Below are 24,015 nucleotides of genomic sequence, written 5' to 3'. Positions count from 1 at the left end.
GCTCACTTTTCTAAACCCAGATCTGCTAATGCAATTACAGCTGGCTCGAGCACTGAGTCGAGCGCCGGCTGGATTCTTGAAGGAAAGTATCTATAAATACTTGGGAGTGTGGTGTGTTTGTGTGCCTAAGACAGACATCTGCATATGAATTAGATGTGCTAAATATTGTGCAAGAAAAATGAAAAAAGAAATGAAAAACAGATTAAAAACATGACCGTGGTACTTCTTTTATGTAAGGTTATTTTATTAACGGTGGATGTGTTGGTTCTCAAGGTGGTTTAGCTGTGGTTTACGGTTCAAGTTGAAAGGCTATTTTGGTGGTTTTGAAGAACAGAGGGAAGGGAAGGCACCAGGTTAGTGAGGGAAATGTGGGGTGAGGTTGCCCGAAATTGCTGATTCATGGTCAGTTTGGCAGTTTGTTCCAGAGGTTACATGAGACACACTCTATTTAAGTACTTCTGTCCACTTTTGAATCTTTCAATTTGGTTTTCCTGAAATCAAATTAATAAAATATGTCACTGCCGTGACAGAAGGTCTTGTTTCTAATGCTTAAACATTTGTTGTGTCAAGACGAATTATCTGTCCGCTCAGGCTGATTTTCTGTATTGTTTTAAACAAACAGCATATTAACACTAAACACTGGCAGTGGATAACTTAAACTTTCAGTTTAAGATAAGTCAAGAGCTCCTCGTGTATTTCCTTCTAGCCAAGCTGCATGTTGAGTTTCAGTTTTTCAACCAGCTCTGTTTCTAAGAGGGTCAGGAACTGAAGCCAAGACAGCATTCAAGGGCAGCTTCACCCCCGAGAGAGCGGAGGTATCCTGTTGCTGAGGATGAGTGGAGGCAGTGTGGCAGAGGAATCATGTGATCACAGTGGGACCAGTGCGTCCAGTCTTCTCTTGGAGCTGAGAGACCTTCAGGGCGATGTCTACCAGGGGGGCCAGCATCACCTGCACAAAGCGACAACACAACAAACACATGACTTCCTGTGCGGGCCGTGCTGTTCTTCACACAGGCTACACACAATATAATGACCACATGTGACAGACCAAAGCAAACCAGGAAACAGCTGAATACTCTGGATTCACAAAACAACTACTGTTGCCTTCAAAACCAACTTCTATCTAAAGTTGATGCTCTTGGTGTGTAAATCAACCTACCTAAAGTCAGCCAGCTGATCCACTGACCTACTGGCCATTTATCTGTCAAGCTAAGATTCTGAGGCAATATGATTCTGCTTATCTGTTCGTTCATGCTGTGTACGCACTGAAGAAGATAAAGGGCTAAAGTAAAACTTTCATTCACTTCTTTTTTGGTCTTGTCTCACTCTCTTGTTCTACATCACCTCCCTGTCCACACCAGTCAAAACGACTTTATGAAGTGTGTAGCTGGAACTCAAGCTCTTTATTTTTCCCTTGTGCTCTTTCCCTCTCCTCATACTGGCCCTGATAAGCTGCCATAACTCCAGACTTGGCCAAACCTCTCCATCATCTCCCATGTTGAATACAAGCTGTGGAATTCGTTTTTGGAGAGCTCCACCCAATACAGGCTGGCTGTCCTGCAGGTCACAGATCATTCTGGCCAGCCTGGAGGCTTCTGAGGCCCACAAGAGCTCACCTTTGACTTCAACCTCGGTGAGGTGAGAGACCATATTCATATCTTTATTCTTTTTCTTTTTCTGTGATTTTTCATAGACGGAAATATTTAACAGAAAATTAAAACCAGTGCTGGTTCCATGAAGGTTTATTTTCCTATCAGATGACTTCATTGTCTAGTCTTTCCCTCACTGGATCTAGCTGGCTGGAAAAACTCCTCACTGCTCTGACCTGTGGGTCCTGGTAAATCTTCTGAGGGTCCTTCTCATAGCTGTCTATGTAGAGCCTGATGGTTGCTCCCGCGCTGCCTGTACCGCTGAGACGGAAAATAATCCTGGACCCATCAGAGAAGATGATCCTGAGGCCCTGAGAGAGCGAGAGAGAAACAGAGACAGAAGGGAAGAGATTATGCTAAATGAAAACATGCAGTCGCTGAAGCATCTGGAGGCAGAACGTATGAGGCGCAGTAACACTGTTAGTTATTCATAGGCCATAATCTCTTCTACATTTCTGCATCATGTGTTCAGTCAATTTTGGATTAGGTTGGTAAAATGAATAATACACCACTTTAAAAAACTGTTTATTTGAAATCGTGCAGATTCATAGTGGGACTTCCCACATCAGCTGAAGTGAAAGTGGACTGAACAAATATGAGCTTGAGCACAACATGGAAAAACACGTAAAAAGGCAATTACAGATTTTCATCTAAGTATTGACGTATGATGAGAAAACTTTAACGACTTTGCCTTTGCAGCCTCTCACCTGGTTTTTGGACACACTTCCGTCCACAGGGTCTGTGTAGGCAAAGTTGTCAGAGACGGCCACCTCGTAAGTCTTATCGCCTGAGGAGAACTTCTTTCCTTTGAAGGCTGGGTCGAACATTGCTGTCTCCAGATCCTTGATCATCTTGTTGGCAGCGTCTGAGTCGACCTCCTCGTAGTCGTACCTGGATGTGTAGTTGAAGTTGGTTGATGCAAAAATATAATGCCCTGTCTAACTGGTATCAGACGACAGGTGCTTTTTAGTCATAACAGCTGTAACTTAAGGGAGACGAGTGAGGACTTTATTATTGTATTGTTAAAATTTTCTCTTTTTGCAAAATTGTACAAAATGTTGATTTAGTCATAATATTCACAGAAAAACCTGAAACTTTTAAAAACAGAGTCTTAAGACAACTCTATGAACTTAAGGTCTTTAAGCTTTTATGTGCTGCAGTTTTCTTATTAACCACTAGACGGTGCCAGAGAACAATTTGAGCAACCAATATCCCTCCATGAGCCCAGTAGGGTAAAAAAAACATTCTAACCACTGTCAACTTGAAACACTCCTGCTTTGGGACTGAAGCTCACATTTCATAAACCATTCTACAGGCATCAGTCCTGACCTGGTGAAGAAGTTCCTGCCAAACTTCTGCCAGTGATCCTTCATGATGTCCTCCACGCTCTGTTTCCTAGTAGCTAAGATTGACAACCATGCAAGAACTGCCCACAAGCCGTCCTTCTCACGGATATGATCCGAGCCTGATTGGTTACCAGAGGGAGGAAGGAGTTAATTGCGTGAATGAGGAGCACTGCTTTCGTTTACTGGAGCTCTGGCAACATAAACGTGCTGACATTCACTCACCTGTGCCGAAGCTCTCCTCTCCACACAGTGAAAGTTTGCCAGCGTCCATCAGATTCCCAAAGAACTTCCAGCCAGTTGGAGTCTCGTACAGCTGCATCTGCAGAGCTTTAGCCACACTGGAACAAATTGGCACACGCAGTAAACCACATATGAAAACGATCTGTAACTGATGGGAGTTCAGCACTTTTTCAATTTACCCAAGAAAGAAAGATTTGGATTAGCTGTTATGTTGTGTGGTTTTTACTTGTCCAGGGCTCCACTGGTGGGCATACTGCGGGCCAGTCCTTTCACACCAGTCTTCTGGAAGTAAGGGATGCTGGTAATGTTGGCAGCAATGACAGCCACCGAGTCGGAGGGGTTCACGAAAAAGCCGTGTTTCCCCAGCACCATGTTACGGTCCTGAAAACAGGAACACAGCAAGTGCTAACAGTCACAAATAGCAGACAGGATATGTGACATTTAAAAATTAGCTTCCTGAGCTGTAGTAAATGGTTGTTAAGTGGCAAGAGGAAAGTTTATGAACAGCCCTTTGGTCATCTTGTGAAATAAGACTACTAGAATACTGAGTCCCTATGAATGATGTTTTACACCCGATGCCATGTAGAGGCAACTTTCAAAAAGTAAAACAAAAAACAGGTTTGTATAAAAAGTTCCTAAATGTCATTTTGTATTTTAAGGTAGAAAAAGAATGACAAATTGATTAACTATGGCTTAGTAAGCATATTTTCTTATCACAATACCAATCCTGTGGTATGTTAAATATTAGGTCTGTTCATGAAACATGAGAAAAGCGTCAGTGGGAAAGCTAGAGAAACACAGCTAACTAAAAACATTCACTGTCCTCATTAAATTCTGTGCCAAAGTCAAAATGAGTTCAAGTCAGTCTCACCCCAGGACCCAGGCCCATTATTTTGGCTACCAACTCTAGTCTATTAAAAAGAAAAACTTTAAATTATAAACCTAATAGAGCAGGGTTTATTAAATTCATTTTATTTGAGCTGACATCATAGATTCAAACGCAGTTCAAGAACTTCCCAACTCTGCTCTCACCTCTCCCCAATATACTGTCTGATTAAACAGCTGTAAAACCATCTTCCCAGAAAATAGAGTTGACTTACACCATCACCATCAAAGGCGGCTCCAAAGTCATATTCTCCTCCTTTCATGGTGTTGACCAAGTCGGCAGCGTAGGTCAAGTTTGGGTCAGGGTGGTGGCCGCCAAAGTCCTCCTGGGGGACACAGTTGACGGCTGAGTTGGCAGGTGAACCCAGCTCCTCACAGACGATCTTCTTCACATAAGGACCAACCACTGGAAGCAGAGACAGAGGTTAGATTTGGACACAGTCTTTAAATATTTCTACTGTCCACTTCCTTTAAAAGACCAGTGTGTAGGAATTAGTGTCATCTAGTGGTGAAGTTGCAGATTGCAAGCAGCTGAATACCCATTGCTTCAGCCCTTCCTTTCCAAGCATGTGGCAGAACCTACGCTGGACTTCACTTGAACATAAAGACACCACTATTTGGTTTGTTCATCCTGGGCTACTGTAGAAACATGGTGGTGCAACAAGGTGGACTCTGTGGAAGAGGACCCGCTCCCTCACTAGTCCTTTAACTGTGATACTAAAAGACACTCAGTTTGGATAATAGTGGATGTTTTAAATATACAGTATTTCACTCTCTTATAAAGAACCACATACTGTGCAAAGTTGTTTACTAATTTTTGCTATTTGTGTCTCCTGATACAATTCATTTTAGTTTAGGGACCCATTTTCCACCGTCTCAGTTTTACAGTAGTTGAAATCTATTTTGCTTGTGACAAAAGTGTGAGGTTGTGCTGTTTCCCACCTCCGTGCATAGCATCCAGCCGGACGTTAATGTGACTGGCTCCAGACAGAAGCTCCTTCAGCGCAGCAAAGTCAAAGATGCCCCTCAGCATCTCAGCGTAGGCCTCCACAGAGTCCACGATCTCCACTAAACAAATAAACAGGAAACAGAGCACAACTAAGATGGCAGCAGATGTCAAGATAAAGACTTTGGGTGGCTAAGCCATGAGTGGATGGATCGTGGATTTTTGATGGATTCAACTACATGCATTCATTATTTCAGATGACCAGATCGTGTTTAAGAACACAAGCTGTCTGTTCACAACTCAAACTAACATATGCCACCATGCTGTCGGTCGTTGGTATTCATTTTCAACCCTGACAGCAAAGAAATGAATGAACTGTCATAAACTCTTCCTCTGTCATGTGAGATCAGGACTCTGCTCTCCACACCACTATACCTGTGAAGGGCTTGAATGTGTCTACTTCAAAGGTCTGTTTGCCGATCTTGGACAGATCCGCTTTCAGCTCCGGGCAGATGTGATACTCCTGCAGGTTTTTGCTGATCTCAAATATTTTGTTTGTGATGCCCTCTGGAGCCGGTCCTAGGGGCAAAGTAAAAGACTGGTAAGAAATGATGGACTGGTATAAACAGGAGGTCTGTGTTCCACTGGGTCTGTAAGCTCAGGTGAAAACTGGACTGCAAGATCCAGTCTCCCCTCACCTCCACTGGAGATGTTGTACTTAATGCCAAAGTCTCCATTGGGACCTCCCGGGTTGTGGCTGGCTGTGAGAATAATGCCACCCACTGCCTTTAATTTACGGATCACACAGGAGACTGCTGGGGTGGACATGATGCCATTCTGACCAATCACCAGATGGCCAATCTGCAGGAGAAACATACATACACAGGGACAAACGGATTAATGCACACGTACACAAACACATGGGCAGAGAAAGCAAGCTGAAACTCACTAACTCTGCTACAGCCACTGTGACAGCCTGTAAATCATATTGCAAGCTATGACTGAGATACTGACAACAAGCTGCTTTACACTCCACAAAATTACTAAATGGTTGAAAAGTTAAATAGCAGAAATGCCAAGAAAGGTCACATAACAGCAGAAGTGTATCTTGTAGATGATATCTTTTAAAATTGTGTCACTATCTCTGTCAAGGAATTCCTATCTAAACATGCAATGGATTGTTTTGTGTAAACATATGAACAGAACTGCCTTTGTCTGTACACGTTTGGCAGTGACAGTTTCTCCACTGCTTCATTTCCTAACCTTAACCACTTTTAGAGGAAATGCATCTTTGTGCAACTTCAACCATTTACCAGTCTAGAGCTGTAGAGATTAACCAATGAGTTGTCAACTACCACACTGATAGCCAACTATTTTGATCATTGATTAATCTGTTTGAGTATTTTCTTTTCTTTCTTATTTTTTTAAGAAAAAAAGAACCAAAATTCTCAGATTCCAGCTCCTTAACATTTTCTGGTTTCTTCCTCTTCCTCCTCTATCACAACAAACAGACTATCTGGGTTGTGGACAAACAAGGCTTTTGAGGAGGTCACTTTGGGCCTTGGGAAACAAACGTTTTTCACCATTTCCTGAAGGGAATAATCAAGAAAATAATCGACAGATTATTCAACAATCAAAATGATGCTAAGTTGCAGCCCTATATCGATTTTGCAGTAGCTGCAGAAGGTCACAGATTGAATCTAGACAGCAGCCTTAATGTCCTGTTCGAATACGATGAGGCTCCCTTATGCTTGCAATTCTGTCCATAACAGATGGCATATGGGCATCAGGTGGTAAAATGCTTATAATGCCATCTAAAACGCAATCGCACTATATGCACTTTTCATGCATTTCTGCATTTGAACATGTTGTTCCATCTATGCAGGCAGACATATGCAGGGCAACGTGACTGGCAGCACGTTGCCTGCCACGCCCCCTGCTTGCCGACAGTGTTTGAGTAACATCAGAGTGAAGACAGCCAGCAGCATCCCACCACAGCTCATTATGAAACAACACACCGTTAGGCTATAATGCATCCTTTTACAACACTCGGTCCTGTTTTTGCTCATTCGTATGTCTGTGCATGACTAAACCTCACAATAAAGGCTTTAATCTCTTGTGCTAAAGCAGTCAGCGTTTCTTCTCAGTGTGCTGCATCAAATGTCAAAGGTAATCGTGTCAGATTCAGGTGGCCTCCTTCGTGCACTTTAGCCAAAAGATCACCGCGGTCAATGCTGCCATCGGAGACCGTGCAGGGAAAGTCAGACGGGTGTTGAGGACAGCTGTCTCTTTGATATAAAGTAATGGCTCCACCGACTGCCCTGGACTCTCTGACAGGAGTTTTCCATAATAAAAATCTTAATGAGAATCAGGCCAATAACTCACGTTGATATCAAGGGCAAACAAGTAGAGACACGAATGCAACCATTGCTCAAACAGTGTGCCCTGTCATGCCAGCGGGGCATGGAACTAACTGAAGGCGAGCTGTATACTCATTTTATAACAGTGCATCACTTTTTCACTGTTGACTGAATACGTTTGAACCTAAAACCTTCAACAGGGCTAACGCCAACCCACCTGTGACCACATCATTATACTGACAATACGTGGCGTTATTGTTGACTTATTGGCAATAAAAGATACCATTACTGCTAACGTTAGCAATAAGTTACTTGACCTCTCCCTCTTGTTGACCAAGTAGTCACACCAGCCCAGCAAATGTCAAACACTCTACTGCAGTGTGACAGGTGGATAAAAACTGTACTGTAGGCTAAAGTTGACAGAACTTGACAGCTAGCTTGACGCTCATCTGCTAGCTGACATGCTAGGTGCTGCTTAGCTTTCTTTGCTAACTTAGCTAGCAGCCTAACGTTCCTCACACAGAGGGGGGGCAGCAAAGGTAGACAATATTTGCTTCTCCTACTGACCCCATTGGCGGCAGCGATTTGAACGATCAACTGAATGGCGTCTTTCATGAAAAACCTCCCGTCCCCTCCCACCACCAGAGTGGCAGCCTGGCGCTCGGCAGGCTCGATGACAGAGATAATACTCTGGATGAAGTTTTCCGCATAGTGCTGGTTCTGTTGAAACACCGTCACCCTCTTCCTCAGACCGCTCGTCCCGGGTTTCTGGTCCGTGTACGGCTTGGTCTTCACTGTAGTGAGCTTCACCATGTTTGACCCCCAGCGAGCACCTGTGGTCGCCCCGTGTGATCCGCAATCTGGCCCGATGAGGAGGCGACTGCAGTGGCGGAGCAGCCACACGTACACACCGGACAACTCCCCCCTCATAGACCCGCCTCCCAGTTTAAAGGGCAAGTAGTGATCATGGAGGATCACACTGCAGCAAGAGAGGTCGAGGGATAATAATGGTACTTTCTGATGATTTTTTAATAATCTATTTATTTACAGTATTGTAAATAAATTGATTATTGAATAACAAATGCAGAGGCCATTCATTCATTCATTCATTCATTCATTCATTCATTCATTTGAATGAGTCCAGTCAGTCATGCAGCAGGGGCTGGTGTGGAGGGCTGTGGCATAAAGAAATGCAGGGTTGTCTGGTAAAACTTATAGCTAGACCATAAGCCAGTGTCATCCAGCAATACACTGTGGTGGTCAGACAAACGTGGAAGCACTCGTTCCAGGTAAAGAACATTGTAACTGTTCACAATCATGGAGCAGAAGATAGAGCAACTGTCGCAGTGATACCTCTCCAGAGCTGTAAAATCCTTTCTCAGAGAGTTACATACAGATGCATAGTGTTCTGGAAACTGATAAGCCTTCAATCTTATGGAGCTGTTACTCAAACTGAGCATCTCTCCCTATCTCTCATTGTTAATGAGAGAACCACCTTTAAAATGCCCACCATATGTGAGGTTTGAACTGTAGAAAGTAAAGTTCTGCCGGGTTTCAAATCTCCAAATTCACAAAAACTAAAAAGAAAGAAAAATACAGAGGATAGGACATTGTCTTCAGTGGTAGAGTTCTGGTCCTGATCGTGCAAAATAATTTTCCCAAAAAGGACAATCCCACTTTAAGCTTTGTGCACGCATGTACGCCCACTCTGCAAGTACTCTTGAGCAAGGCATTGAGGCCCTTAAAATATAAATATCCTGTGGAACGCAACCTTGTGGTCTTAACCTCAACTCACCTGCCAGTGAAGACAGACAGTTGTTTCCTAATGACAGATCATATTTATTCATGCAGATGTTTGTACCCTTAAGGTCAAGTCCAATGCACAGAAGGGTCAATGACTGCAAGGTATGCTATTCAAACTTTACACCAGCTCGAAAATCTATCTGCATAGCAAGTCAATCAAACTATTAATTCTCTAATAAGTCAAAGTTGCCCATATGAATACTCAGAGAGAAAACTATTGCAATACAACTCTCTATTTGACTGACTTCAGGGTGGACTTCACAGGGAGAATATTGTGAAATAGTCCACCTCAGGCCGCTGCTGTTTGCCTGTTGCATCACAGTGTGTTTGATCATCATAAGGAGAACAAAGTTTAACATCTAACCTGCCAGCAGGGTGTATGTGTGTGTGGAGGGTAAGTATGTAAGCTGTATAAACAGCATGTACATGCATGTAATTGTTTCTCTCAAAAAGAGGGGAGCGAAATGCCAAATCAATACAGCACCAAGAGCAGTCAGCTTACTCTCATTTGTAACAGTTTATTTAAACCTCATTGACAGGCCATCTATTCCCTATTCCCATCTTTTGCCACTGTTGATTTACTCAGAAATCCATTTTCATGGCACAATTATTTACATTTTTGACTCGTGGGGAAAATCATGTGCAGACTGAAATCATACCAAATCATACAGCATGGAAAAGAAACAAACTTAAATCTTTCTTAAAACACACGCAGAATGAAAGTAGACATTCAAACTGGCTCACAACCCCAAAGCCCGACTGCCCTGAACGGTCGAGTGTTAATAAACCTGTGAGTTGGGAAAGGAAGAGCAGACAGAGGCTCAGGACATTAAATACATCTCACATGCCATGTGACATTTAGCTAGCTGGCTCTACTGTTTCAGCAGAGAAAGTCAAAGGGCAAATAATGGCCTGAGAGTTATAAATAGGAGGTCAACACTGTTCTCAAGTGGAAAGGCCAAGGGCAAATAAAGTTTAGGCCTGAGCGCAATGCAAAGGAATGCATTTCACTGCCAACCCAAACTCCACAGCAGCATACTGTATTAACTCTATGGAGAGTATTGACCAGTAGCTAAAGTAATACAGATTTCATGCAGGCTGACAGACTGCAAGTGCAATAACTAAGTTACAATCATTTATTTAAATGTAAAAAGAATGCCCAGTAAGCACTGATTTGGGGATTGACAAGTCAACCCCCCCCCCCCCCCAAAAAAGTCATGTTTAACACCAGGTTTTGGTTTAAGAAATGAACATTTCTATAGATGTCCAGGTTACATATAAACATTGTTTCAACAACATTATAGCGATATTTCAATGCGAATCAAGTCCTGGTGACACATTTGTTCTAGCTTTGGGCTCTTCTTCACACGTCCAGCAGGACAGTGCTGAGATACAGCTGTATTTTCTCCTGAAATAAGTTGCTGATGTGGAGTATAATGTTGTTGATGTGGGGTATGCAAGTGTTGCATTCAAGTGTAAACCAAAGAGACATCAGTTTAGGAAAATCTACATGGGTAACGTGATAAAATAACAAAATGTTTTTCCAAGCAAAATATATAAAAATGTAAGAAAATAACATCTGAGCAAGTTTGTTGGAGCCTCTCGGATGAAATGACTGTATATGGTGACATGAAGGTGAAAATCATCGTTCATTTAATTGTGATTGTGGATTACTGTTGGACAAACAAAATGGGAATGCATAAACCAACCTGAAGTATAATGAATGTTATTTAGACTGATAAGTAACATTTAGACTGATGTCACACAATGAAACACCAGAGTATGTCATACATATTTTACTACCCTCCCTATCATTTACAAGTGCCTTCATCATTTTAAGTGTTTATTGAAAAAAGCAATGTTTTGCATCCTCCCGTAGTACATCGTACACATTTAAAATGCTTATTATTGTTAAGGGAATTTGAAATTCTTTACATTAAACAAAACATGTCACACATACAAAGGCACAACAACATCAGCAACAACTACTGTCACTGTACTACAGTCTCCTGCTGCCATCAGTGGTGAACACCTGTGAGTCACTGAGCTTCTCAAACATCACCCTTGCAGTGTGGGCTTGATCAAGCTTCTGGCCACAAGCAGGCAGAGGGTCTCTGCTCCTGGCCTGACATATGAGGCTTTTCAAAAAAGATTTGAGCAGGGCTCCTTTCTAAAGGTTGAAAGGATTAGGCAGTGTTCCTTTTGGACCTGGTCACTTAGAATAAAATATCACAGAACAATCATTTGATCCAACAGGAGCAACAGTCTTCATACTGCCAGAACAATTTCTATTCATATCTTACTTGAAACCACTGGTTTCTGAATAATTGTTGCCCATCACTTTTCTGTATCAGTAGCACAGTCAGGCTTTGAATCCTTGTTGGGAGTACAGCTTTATGTGCAGGGTAGTATGGTCTCCACACAGCTGTAGTACCAATCCTGTCTCTCATTGATGGGCAGGATGTGTTGGCACACCTAGAAGACAGGACACACATTGTTATATCAGTACGGTCCATTGCACCATCATACCAATTATAATTGAAGTATTTTCTTATTCAGAATGAACAATTTAGTTGTAATTTGAATGTAGTTAAATGGAACATTTTCAAAATCTTGGTTTAAAATGTTTTTCATGTTTCAGGATGTTAAGGCAGCATTGCCAGGAAGACTTCGTACCATCTTAGTCCTGGCTGGCACCTCGACCGCAAACACACTCATGCCTCTGCTGCTGCAGCAGTTTCTGCTCTGCTCATTGTTTACATGGACAGTCACTTTCTGGTTGGTCTGCAACAAAAAAGGGTATTAGTCATTGATCAGAAACCGGCATCAACATCTACACAAACATAGAAATACTGCAGATACATAATTAGGACTCTGTAGTCTAAAACAACACTCTATTTTTCTTTTTACTCATGAATCTGGATTTATGTGCTGTATCAATATAAAACTATGAATGAACAGATAGCATTATGCTAATCTGAGAATAAATTACATCTCCATGTACTGTACTAAAGTCTTGCTATGTTTGGACACAACTGAAGGTTTTGTGGGAACAGGATGTGTTTACATGACAGTATTACACTCCACTCATGGCTGCCAGTATCGCTGTGGTAGAATTGTAAGGCAATGGGTCAATATAAAACAAAATAGGGAAGGCAAGGTAAACAGCATACAACTTTAACCATTTCCCCTGCTCAACAGTTCCTTTGTATCACCAGTTCATTCTTTCTGAGTAGCTCCTGTTGCTATGAGAATCAATACGGTGGCTGCATATCAATTACAAACAGGGGGGTTGGTCTTTGCGACCATACACTGTTGACAGTGTCTAAACTTTCTATATCCAAAAACCTTGGAAAAGTGTTTTCATCACATTTCAGCCACTCCTGTGTTTTCCTTCACTTCTTTGACAAAAAGCACCTCATGAATTTAAAAGACAGCTTATTCACTTACAACTTTCACTCATTACTCATTCAAAGTTGAACTATTATCCCCCCAAGTGGCCATTTGGATTCATGGTCACTGGACAATCACACTCAACCACAACATTCACTTGCTTCTTTGCAGATATTGCAAAACTTTCGAAGTAGCTCCACATCCATGACACTTATATCTTAACCTCAGAATTAAACTTGCGCCGTTAGATAATCACTCCCACACAAGGACCACCTTGTTGGCTATGAGGGAGGAGATCCTGTGTTCTCCTCGCCAGGTGTAGATGAAGATGTTGTCTTGCCCCCTCAGTGCTTTGGCCCCTGTCCTGGCTGTGATGGACTTCTGGAGGGCCTGGTTCAGAAGCTTGGGCCCTGAGTCCATACTGAGTGGCTGGATGGATGGCTGAGTGCCCTCACAGTGGACATCTATCTGGAAGGGACAAGCCTGACAGAGTTGGGGGTAGAGGAGTTCATTCATAGTTAGTAGGTTTCAAGGGAGACAGTGAAAGCCTGGATGTGTGTCTCTTATTATCTGTATGTATTACAACCAGTGCTTTTGTTGTATCACACATTTTCACTCTGAGGCTTTGGTCATGGAAATCAAACATGAAGAAACAGGAACTGAGTCAATTCAGTGGCTGTGTCAAATGGAAACCCTAAATTTCAGCATATTACAGCTATTTCACCTCACATCATATTAAGTCTGACCAAAATGTGTCTGATTAAAAGTGGCTCATTGTGGAAACTCACATCGACTAGCTCCAGCATGCGGTTGTAGCCCATGGCCTCTAGGGTGACCCAAAGGTCAGCAGGGTCTCCATCTTTCTCTGTGGCCTCCATCAGGTTCAGCTCCATGAAGCCTTGCCGTGTCAGCTGATTCTTCCTCATATCAAAGTTCTCTACGTCCCCAACAAAGCAAACAGAGAGATCCATAATGGAGCTCTTACATAGGATTTGACATCACATTCATGCCATAATGAGAATGGTTACCTTTGCAGACAGCCCAGGCATCCTTGTCACATTTCTCTCCACTGGTCCTCAGCTCAAAGAAATTGTACTCCTCTAGACTGAGCAAACCATTTCCATCCATGTCTATCACCTCAAAGATGTCAGACAGCACCTCCCTGTGGCACAAAGGAAGCAACACAGAGAGACATGTCATACAGGACTGTCCAAATCTGTCCATATATGTCCAAATTTCCACTCACGTATCCATCCATTCATCCACTCATTCAACTGCTGTGGTGACAACAGAGCTAGCAAAGCAGCCCAGACTTTTCTGTAAGGCTGGACCCATTAGTCAAAGCTGGTGATGTTTGGTGAAACTTTGCCATGTGGTGTGTTTTTATGCAACTGACGGTGGAATGAAGCAGGCGCACACACACACACACACACTCGCCTGAGCTCTCTGGTGAGGTCCAGTTCTCCAGTGTCAGTCCTGTAGACCAGCTCCACAGGTTTATTAGAAAGGTTCTTTTTGCTCCTTTTCTTCAGTTTGCAGCCAGTCGTGAAGGGAAGCAGGTAGTAAGTCCCACCATTCAATTCACCTTTCCAAACGTACTTCTGTTGGAGCAGAGGAGCAGCAAAGGAGGTTAAAGGCACTGAGCATCTGGAGACTTGCAAAATCAACTTTCAACTACCAGTGATGGAATGGAACTAACTTCACTTACTCAAGTACTGTACTTCAGTACAAATTTGAAGTAGTTGTACTTGACTTGAGTATTTCCATTTTATGCAACCTTATATTTCTACTTTCACCATATCTCAGAGGCAAATATTGTACTTTTTACTCTGCTACATTTGTCTGACAGTGATAGTAACTGGTTACTTTTCAGATTACAGTTTTTCATACTCCTCCTGTCCATCTCCACTTTTTAGAGGTACATTCTCACAGGACAGCAACACTGCAAACATGTGATGATCTCATAGAATATGATGCATACACACTCCAGCAGCAGTAAAAAACATCATATATAATAGCAAAACACTGACAGAGACTATTTCACTGCACAATGAGTACTTTTATTTTTCACACTTTCAGTAAATTCTGCTGATAATACTTACAAACTTTTACTTAAGAAAGGTTGTGGATGCAGTACTCGTGTGGTATTGCTACTTCTACTTAAGTCAAGGATCTGAATCCTCCAGTAGCTGCTACGTTTGGACCTACAGACAATTTCGTCTTACATTCGGGGGTCAATATTTGACGTCATAATTAGTTTGTGTCAACACACAACCTCTAATTAGGCATCATTGGGAATGATTAAAACTGAACATGAACAAATCTTATAGCACAGTACATGTCATGTACATCCCTCTACACACACAAACGTACCTCTTTGTCTTTTGACTCAGTGAAACACACTAAAGTTGAGTCCTCTTTGGTTTCACCAGCTGACGTGACAAAAAGAGCCGTGTCCACCGTCATCCATGAAGACGCCTTGTCTGAAAAATAAGAAGACAGCACAAGATGCAGGGCTTTGTTTGGACTATCATGGAACAAGTTGGTAAAAAAAAACCAAAACAAAACAAAACCACATATTCATTACAAAACTACCATATTCAAGAGCTTTGCTGTAGCGTACAAGCATAGCGACAAAGAATCAAATGTGAGCTTAATATATGCAGGCTTCTGCAGTCCTCTCTGATTGGCTGCACACACATTCCAACACACCAAACACACTTTACAAGTTGTGCTCAACTTTTGTTCGTGTCTTTACTAAAGTACATATAGAGGAGTGACTTTCCACCACCTTCATCAATCCACTATCTGTTATTGCTTGCTCCAACTTTATGAACTGAGTTGCACCCTCTTCATAAATTATTGTACACTGAGCTGCAACACTATCCAGCACAGTACCTGCAAACTCTGACCTGCTGCCACACAATGCACAGGGCGTCAGTATTCTGTGTGGTCTTTTTCTTTGTGATTCATAATCTGAAAATTACTGGGGTGATACTTTATCTATGTTACACCGTCACAAATAGCATTTTAAAACCGTGTAACACTAAAAACATGGTGAAGCAGCGGTGCATGAGGCAGTCCACCTAGAAACTGACGGGACAATAAAGTGATGAATTCAGAGGGACTGAGGTCCAAATCCAGAATCTGTGAGCAAACTACTGAATTCCAGCTCCAGAGCTGCTGTCCTGTTCCTCACCGTAATTGCTGACCTACAATAACATCCCTTTTCTGATTTTGGCTCATCTGTAATATAAAACAGGCAGTACCAGGTCTGTGGCTGAGGCTGAGTGGCTGGATGGTTAGGTAGACGTTGGTGGTCTGGGGGATGTGGAGCTGGTACTGTAATGAGCCGACAGTCCCGTCATCCTCCAAGAAGAAGCAGCCCTTCACATCACTGTGATGCCACTCCTGCAACAAAGCATAACATTTCTGTTTAATGTCAGTCCCTCCACACTCATACAAACTCATACAGTGCGGCTAATAAAGCTGAAAAATGATCATTGCTAAGCTTATCAGACCTACATGTAGACCCAGGTGGTCTGTGTTTAGATCTTGACACAATCCCAACAAACTGTCATGTTGCTTGAAAACAAAACATGTTTCTTCATTCAGAAACAGAAATCAAAACTAATTTGCAGTTCCTGTTGAAAGGGGGATTGATCTTGTGACAGGAGAAGTACATCTTAGCACGAGAAAGTGAATTAAGCAGTCAATCATAACAGCGAGGTCGCTCTCTTGATTAACAGAAACTGCCGTCGTCATAATTACCGCTCCAACCTTCAGGGGGCAAATTCACTGTTAGGCAGTTAGTGTCAGCTCCGCAGCATGTAAACACCTGTCATACTCAAGCTGATCCAGAGGAGGGCAGGCGTGTTACACTGTGCTGCTGCTGAACGCTGACGTGACTCTCCCTCTGGGACCTGATACGGCAAATTGGAGTCCATTTAACTTTGATAAATACAGCCTTTTCAATCTTGGGCCAACGGTCATTCAAAAGCATCAAGAGGCTACTTTGCCGATATTTATGAATCCTAATATTTCTCTCATTTTGAAATCCTGTTGTTCCTTTGTCTGGCAGCACAACTGAAATGAGGTAATAATTTGAAATTGAACCGGAACATCAAAACAAGGAAGTTTTCCTTCCACTCATTGGAGGCACATTAAATGAAAACACAGTTGGTGTGGACACACAGTAAGAGGACACCGAGGGCCCAGCGAGTCTGGAATAGGCTATATATCCTTTTAGTGGACAAATAAATCACCAAGTTAAACAAAGAAAGTACCATAAAGACGGAGCATGTCACTCCTTTAGAGAAAAGCCATTTTCTCAAAGTATTTATCTTGGTCTGTGAGAGGCATAAAAGATCAAACCATAACACTTCAGTGGTTTGTCCAGACAATATTAAATGAGGGAAATTGCCATGGGCACCCATCCACTGCTTAAAGACATCAGAATTAATGCCTCCATAGAGAGAGGGTCAGCCTGCAGACTAATACAGACGCTGTCACCTGCTCCGGCCACAGGTCTGATTTACTGCTGCACGGAGAGTCGCGGGACACCAAACCAGCCACACACACACACACACAATCTCACACACACGCAAACACACACATTTAAACCATTTTCCTTATCTTAGAATTCTTATAATTATTACCTACACATAAAAATGAATCCTAATGACGATTCCTTACTGGTTATGTCTTCATGACCACACATTAACAAGGCACAAGGCATACACATGAACACACATACACACACACACACACACACACACACACACACACACACACACACACACACACACCGCTACAAAAACACAGCCCACCCTCCACCCGCCACCTCCCAGTTATCAGCCTGTGGCAATATAGCAGCCAATATAGCGAGCAGAGCTTCTCTCAGAGGTAATCTCTGGACACACATTCTTTCACCTCCATGATGTCTGGCCCTTTCCAATCTCAATACAATGCTCGGACCTGAGAGATGGAGCAGAGGGCTGTTATTTTTATTTATTTATTTTTCTTGCTGTAAAGCAAACCAGCTGAGGTTAAGCCAAAAAGAGTGAAAACAAAGAGTGGGGGATCAATACACTGTATATCTCTCCACCCTGGGCTAAATTTGCCCATCAACAACACTGGGAAACAGTGACACTGGGAGAGCAGTGGGGCTGCGAGGCCCGTGTTATCTTGGAGGCTGTCACTGGAGCCCACATACTAAGATTTCCAGGTTGCAAGCCATGCAATGGATGAGTTATTACTATAATTGACTACATTAAAAACAGGTTGCTGTCATCAAATTCAATTTAAGAAGCTGTTGCAGACAGGAGCAGACAGCCCTGCTTGTGTTACTACTTCATTTAATAGAAGAAAGTGCTCTTTTAAACTGTCATGCTCACAAACATGAACGGGGTTCTTATCGTTTGGGTATTATTAGAAAAAAAAATCTCCACAGCTTAACACAGAGCTAAAAGAAATTGTCCATTTCTTCATCAGCTGATTGACAAAATTTATCTCCAACAATTTTTTTGAACAATTACTTGTTTTAGCTGCTTAATCAAGCAAAAATGCGAAAAGATTTTCTGATTCCAGCTTTTCAGATGTGAAGATTTGCGGTTTTGATCTATTTCACATCTGTCACTCGAATATCTTTGTTTTTGCAGTGTTGACTGAAAAACTTGTGCTCTAAGGACGTTTTTGACTTCCCATAAACGAAATCATCAATCGATTAATGAAGATAATCACGAGTTGCAGCTCTTCAGCCATCATGACTGTGAGGGGGTTACCTGTAAGCCTGAGGGCTCCTGTACTTTGCTGGCCTTTGTGCTGCTGGATGTCACAGTGATTGGGTTGGACAGGGACGACCGTCTGCTGCGAGCGGAAGAAGGACGGGAGGATGATCGGCTGTCTGAGACACACCACAAACAGAAAAACTCACCAAGATAAACGCTACGACAAAAACACATATGCTAAAAAAATACATAAATAAATATGATGAATAAATCGGAAAACAAAACAGCGCTGCAACAGAACCGATAGCTGAACTGACTGACTGACAGATTAAGCACAGCCCTCCCCTCTCCAAACTGTAAACACACTTTCAAAAGAGAGATGAGGTGCACAACATAATTGACACTGTAATCTGTCTTCTCAGAAGTCCTTTCCCGAGTTCAAGTGGAGACGGCTATTCTGTGTTAGGGTTCTGGGAAAATGCGATCTATCTCAAGTTCAACTCGCTTTTAATTAATTATGGAGGCATTTTAAGTCACAAATGCCATAACAGCACCCACTCAAATCAATTCTCTCGCACAACTTTTTTCCTTGAGCACTAATTGAAGCCAGAAAATATCAATTCTCTAATGAGGGGTCTGATTGTTTCCAAGGTGGGGAAATCAAGATGCGAAGTAAAGTGATAGGCTTACAGCCTAATTACCGAAGCAGAGAAATAAATAGACCCACTGTCATGGTATTTGTCATGGATCTATTTTGTATTGACGGCAGTAGTTTCATCTAGAATTGTAGCTGTTGGGTGAATGCAGAAAAAAATGCACTGAAACATGGCCCAACAAAAGCTTCAGTGTGAGTTTATACTTAATGTGAGTTTATTGCCAGTGTTTTTTCAGCACTAGCGGTTTGTGAAAACTGCAAGAATGGAACAGACCAATTATAAGAGAAACACCATGGCAGGTGATCGATTTTCCAAAACATGTCAGATGCAAAACACCTGATAAATAATAAACCTGCGCCTCAGCAATTATTTGTAAAAGAGTTAGCCTGAATTACCCATGTCCTATACAATTATAACATCGTTCTCAGGGTAGTATTGGTTCATACTGACAAAGGTAAGACCCAATGAGCAATCAAAACTGTTTTTGGGCTCCAAGAAAAACCCATTCAACATGTGCGATCATGTTGCATCTCGTGCCAGAGTATTGTTAAAATGTAGCGGGTATAAATCAATACATGGGAGAGGCACAATAATGTGATAATCCAGACAACTGTGTGGGAGCTCATTTGTTTTTGCAGTAGTGGTCGACTGGGCCCTCCTCCTGACCACTGTCTAATCCCTCATCATCTCCCCAGTGAGAAGTGGTGGAATCCTCCGAATCAATAACATGAACATGGACAGACCACTTAAATCAACCCCATCTATCTTCCCGCTGTGGGCCTGTCCCTGGCTCGCTCATCCAGGATCTCTGTTCTTCTCTTTCCTCAAAATGCTGCTTTTTCAGTGCAAAAGTGGATTTTTACATCCACCTTGAACTAGCTGAAGGTGCAACTCTGCAGGTGCATGCTATAAGTATCGTTGCAGAGGGATGAAGCTGGACTTGATGGTAATTGTTGCTTGTTTAAGGCAAGAGCTCCAACGCCATAGTTGAAAGGCACCATTGTTCGTGAGCGTAGATGGAGCTTTTGTCAATCTCATAATGACAGAAATGATTACCCAAATCACAACACTTTGCAGTCTCCTCCCTCCAAACAAGATGCCCTAATTGTGTAGCTATTATGATGTATGGCCTGTCTTAATGAGGTGATTTGTCACAGGGGAAGTGAAAAATCGATCAATAACAGAGTTATTATTTATTCATCAAAATTAATCGGTGAGGCGTATTGGGGCAAGCGGCGTACACGGTTCTGCAACTATACACTGAAATCTGAACTATACTTGATGTGCGGTCGCCATTAGTTGCTACTTTAGACCTGTAGATTGTGCTGCACAAACTGAAATCTGCAGTCATTCATACACCAGGAACACATCAGTGTTTTCTTGCAAAAATTGTCTTCGCAACATATTTTCTCATATCTGGTTACTGAGAATAGCAGTGAATGGTGATTCAAACAGATTTTACAGTGCAGAGTTCTGGGTCTTTGAAGATATTAATATTGGAATTAATGAGATATATTTAGATACAAATATGTGTGAGTTTTATGTTTTGGATGGGAAAAAGAGAGCTTTTGAGGGAGAAGATGAGAGAGAAGAGAGAAATATGCCTCCTTGTGGCATTGCTCTTCTTATTCTGGGAAGTCACATGTACCTTTCTTCAGTGTTGTGTCTGAGTCTGCCCTGGGTGTTTCTGGAGGCTGAGGGTGAGTCGCTGCCACTTGTGATGCTGCTGCCACTGATGCCGATGACACGGAGTTCTTCGGAGGGCTGTACGACTGACTGCCAAAGTTCTGTCTCTTCAGCTTGGCGTTGGCCTCAAGCCTCTCCAAAGCAGCCATCTGACACTGCTCCACTGTCGTCACAAGCAATCTGCAGAACTGACAGCAACAGGAAACCAGTGGTAAGAGGATGACACATGTGGATGTTCTGAACGGAGAGCGTCACAAATGCTTATATATTGGATGGAGGTAAGCATATGACACTAAAGAAAGACTCTTCAACTTTAAGGAAAAGGGTTTTGAACGAATGAGATACAAGAAAAGGTATTTTTACTGTGGCACATTTGAACTGGTTCAGAACAATGGCTATTATTTGTAGCAAGTAGTAACAATATGGGTGGAAGAGTGGAATTCAATCCAATTGACCTCTGTTGGCAAAGTTTTACAGCTTCCAAAAGCTTTTCTCCTGACTGTTTGGGATAGTAGCCTCTGTTGTGAGGCCGTGCTGGTGCATTGATTATCTTAAGCTGACAAATGGATTAAAAATAAACTTTTTCACAGGCTTGGACAGATAAGATAACCTGATGTGTGTTGTATATATAGCAAACGGTAACAGGATCAGGAAGAATTGAAGTCCCTTCATACTTGTCTAAACTTACTTCTGCATAGTCCAGCTTCCCATCTTTGTTGACGTCAAGTAATGAGAAAACAGCAGTCACCTCTTCAGTGGACATTTTCTCCCCTGTCTGCAAGATTCAACATATTTTCTTTAGTAGGAAAAACACCAGAACAAAAGACATTTGTTTATTGTCTGAGTGAGAGCCGATCAGTGATTTAAATCATTTTACTAGAACAATAAGTACACATTTTTTTTGCAGGTCTGTCTAAAACAGCATTTCTTTGGCGACTCACCGTGGTAAGAACCTTCTCCAGCTCTCTGTGAGAGATGTAGCCATCACCGTTCACATCCATCTTTTTGAAGGCCCTCATCAGCTCATTGTCTTCAGTTTTCTTCTCACACTTGAGAATCTCACAGAAGTCATCAAAGTTCAGTTTGGATGTTCTCGGGGTCCAGTATTTATTGAGAGTTGCATGAGATGGATTCCTACCGGCCAGCTGGAGAGCTGAAAAGGATGAATTCAATTCAATTCAATTCAATTCAATATTCCTTTATTTGTCCCACGAGGGGGAAATTCCAGATTACAGCAGCATCAGTAGAGCAGATTAATATAAGAAGTGCACACAAATTAGAAACAACATCAGAATATATACAAAAGAATGAGAACTCTTAAATAAAAATAAAAGACAGAAATTGCAAAAAATTGTAAGAAATTGTAGATAGTATTTACAGACTGTTACGTACATGTTTTATTGCACAGACTATTGCACTGCTTACTTGGAGCAGTTTTTATTGTACCGTCTGACAGCTGCAGGGAGGAATGACCTGCGATACCGCTCCTTCACACACTTTGGATGTAGCATCCTGTCACTGATGGAGCTCCTCAGTGCAGTGAGTGTGTGTTGGAGGGGGTGGGAGTCATTGTCTGTCATGGAGGACAGCTTGGCTGTCATCCTCCTCCCCCCCACCTCCTCCACCAGTTCCAGAGGGCATCCCAGGACAGAGCTGGCCTTCCTGATGAGTTTGTCCAGCCTCTTCCTGTCAGCTGTTGTGATGCTGATCCCCCAGCAGACTACACCATAGAAAATGGCAGAGGCCACAACAGAGTCATAGAAGGTCTTCAGGAGTGCCCCACGCACCTCAAAGACCTCAGCCTCCGGAGCAGATAGAGTCTGCTCTGTCCTTGAATGTGAAAGAACACTGAATCTACAAGTAGCAAAGGCTGATGACAATTACTGCAGCACAAGGACTGATTGTTTTTCTGAGCCTGTTTTGTTTCTGCAAAAAGTTGGTCTACGGAAGTTATCCCCCAGCACGCACTTTTCCTAAATCATTTCATTTCCCCTTAAGTATCTTTAGAGGTCAGACAAAAAACAAAATGTATCGTGCATAATTTTATCAGATTTGGTATTTTGGAAACTCTGGAATCATCACTATATATTTTAGTGGGAAAAAAAAAACCCTGACGTCCCTTTCAAACACTTTTATATCAAGTAACTGAATATTTGCAGAGACACAGAGAAGAAAGAGCCAGAAATACTGCTCCCTCCAAACATAACTTTGCTCACTGGAGCCAAAAAGTTCTATTTTAACTTCACCAGTCCACAGGAACTTTGACAAAATCCATCAGGCTTGTTTAGATGTTCCTTTGCAAACATCTGAGGCTGAATTTTGTGGCGAAGACGCAGGATGACTTGTTTGATGTTGAAGAGAATGTGTCATCTTTAACTTTATGTCTTATGGAGATCAGTGCATCTTCTTCTCACTTAACCATTCACAGTGACGGAAATTCTGACCAGGGGAGCCCAGCCTTTTGTACGTCATAGAATTAACACAATAATTAAAGCTAACAAAGATGGAGCTTTCCTTTAATTTGGAAAATCAATGGCACATAAACGTGGCGCGCTTGTTAACTTGGTATCTAGCGAGCAAGCTCTATTTAGTTAATAGTTTGAAGTTAGCTTACCACGACATAACTGCTGTTTGGAAGCGATATTTGTCAAACTAGATCTGAACACAGTCAGGTATGCGGCTCTGCACTGCGTGTAGAAAGCCTCCTCTTCATCAGAAGGACGAGGTGACTCTTGAAAAGACATGTCTGGGAGAGGAAAGTGACCTGGTTACCGCTAGCTAGCCCTCTCCAGCTTAGAAACCGGGCGTCGACCAAATATGGCAGCTAACCTGCGCCAAATTTGATTATTTCTACTTTTTCATCATACCGTAACAATAATCCGAAAGCATGCCAGTTGCATTTTACTAAATCAAATTCGCGTTGGCACTGACTGACTGATTGTGACACACCTTTGCTTTCAGCAGTCTGTTGCTAAGTAAACAAAACTCATCGGTGTTCACCGCAAAGGACACCGAAGAAACAAGCATTTACATTTGTGGTTCCCGCTAAAAAAAACAAAAAACAAAAACGTTACGCTGTATTGTAACCATCCCGTTGATAAAACATAAACAGATTGTTCAAAATATGAAGATCTGTTTCATTTATTTTTTTCCCCGAGTCGTTTTTGCAATTGAGAGACAGCAGGAATTATAGGACAGTTTCTGTTTTACACGAACTGTTTAAGTGTAGCAAAGGCGCTAGTTTCAAACATTTGTAACAAACTTCTGCTAAACCTGGAAATGACGTGATTATTGTTCACTGTATCTTTTTTATCTATCGCAT

At 42.2% G+C, this 24,015-nt stretch overlaps 2 protein-coding genes across 2 annotated transcripts; both read right to left on the bottom strand.

Annotated features, from left to right (window-relative positions):
* Positions 1-223: 223 nt before the first annotated feature.
* Positions 224-8,327, bottom strand: pgm1 (phosphoglucomutase 1). The gene is made up of 11 exons (XM_076726252.1): positions 7,994-8,327; positions 5,765-5,927; positions 5,502-5,645; positions 5,063-5,188; positions 4,336-4,526; positions 3,462-3,616; positions 3,218-3,333; positions 2,979-3,114; positions 2,357-2,540; positions 1,826-1,960; positions 224-949 (listed from the first exon to the last, which is right to left on the bottom strand). Exons 1-11 carry the CDS (start codon positions 8,237-8,239, stop codon positions 860-862), a joined length of 1,686 nt encoding a protein of 561 aa, XP_076582367.1. The 5' UTR covers positions 8,240-8,327; the 3' UTR covers positions 224-859.
* A 1,411-nt stretch (positions 8,328-9,738) lies between these two features.
* efcab7 (EF-hand calcium binding domain 7) lies at positions 9,739-23,673 on the bottom strand. Its single transcript, XM_076726251.1, has 13 exons — positions 23,308-23,673; positions 21,635-21,846; positions 21,382-21,468; positions 20,656-20,881; positions 18,406-18,527; positions 15,892-16,033; positions 14,996-15,105; positions 14,056-14,223; positions 13,651-13,780; positions 13,411-13,559; positions 12,896-13,105; positions 11,906-12,013; positions 9,739-11,704 (listed from the first exon to the last, which is right to left on the bottom strand). The coding sequence occupies exons 1-13, from the start codon at positions 23,435-23,437 to the stop codon at positions 11,624-11,626; spliced, it is 1,875 nt and encodes a 624-aa protein (XP_076582366.1). The 5' UTR covers positions 23,438-23,673; the 3' UTR covers positions 9,739-11,623.
* Positions 23,674-24,015: the final 342 nt, after the last annotated feature.

Source organism: Chaetodon auriga, chromosome 3 (genome assembly GCF_051107435.1).
Source record: "Chaetodon auriga isolate fChaAug3 chromosome 3, fChaAug3.hap1, whole genome shotgun sequence".
Classification (NCBI taxonomy): domain Eukaryota; kingdom Metazoa; phylum Chordata; class Actinopteri; order Chaetodontiformes; family Chaetodontidae; genus Chaetodon; species Chaetodon auriga.
This window is presented reverse-complemented; position numbering and strand designations above follow the sequence as displayed.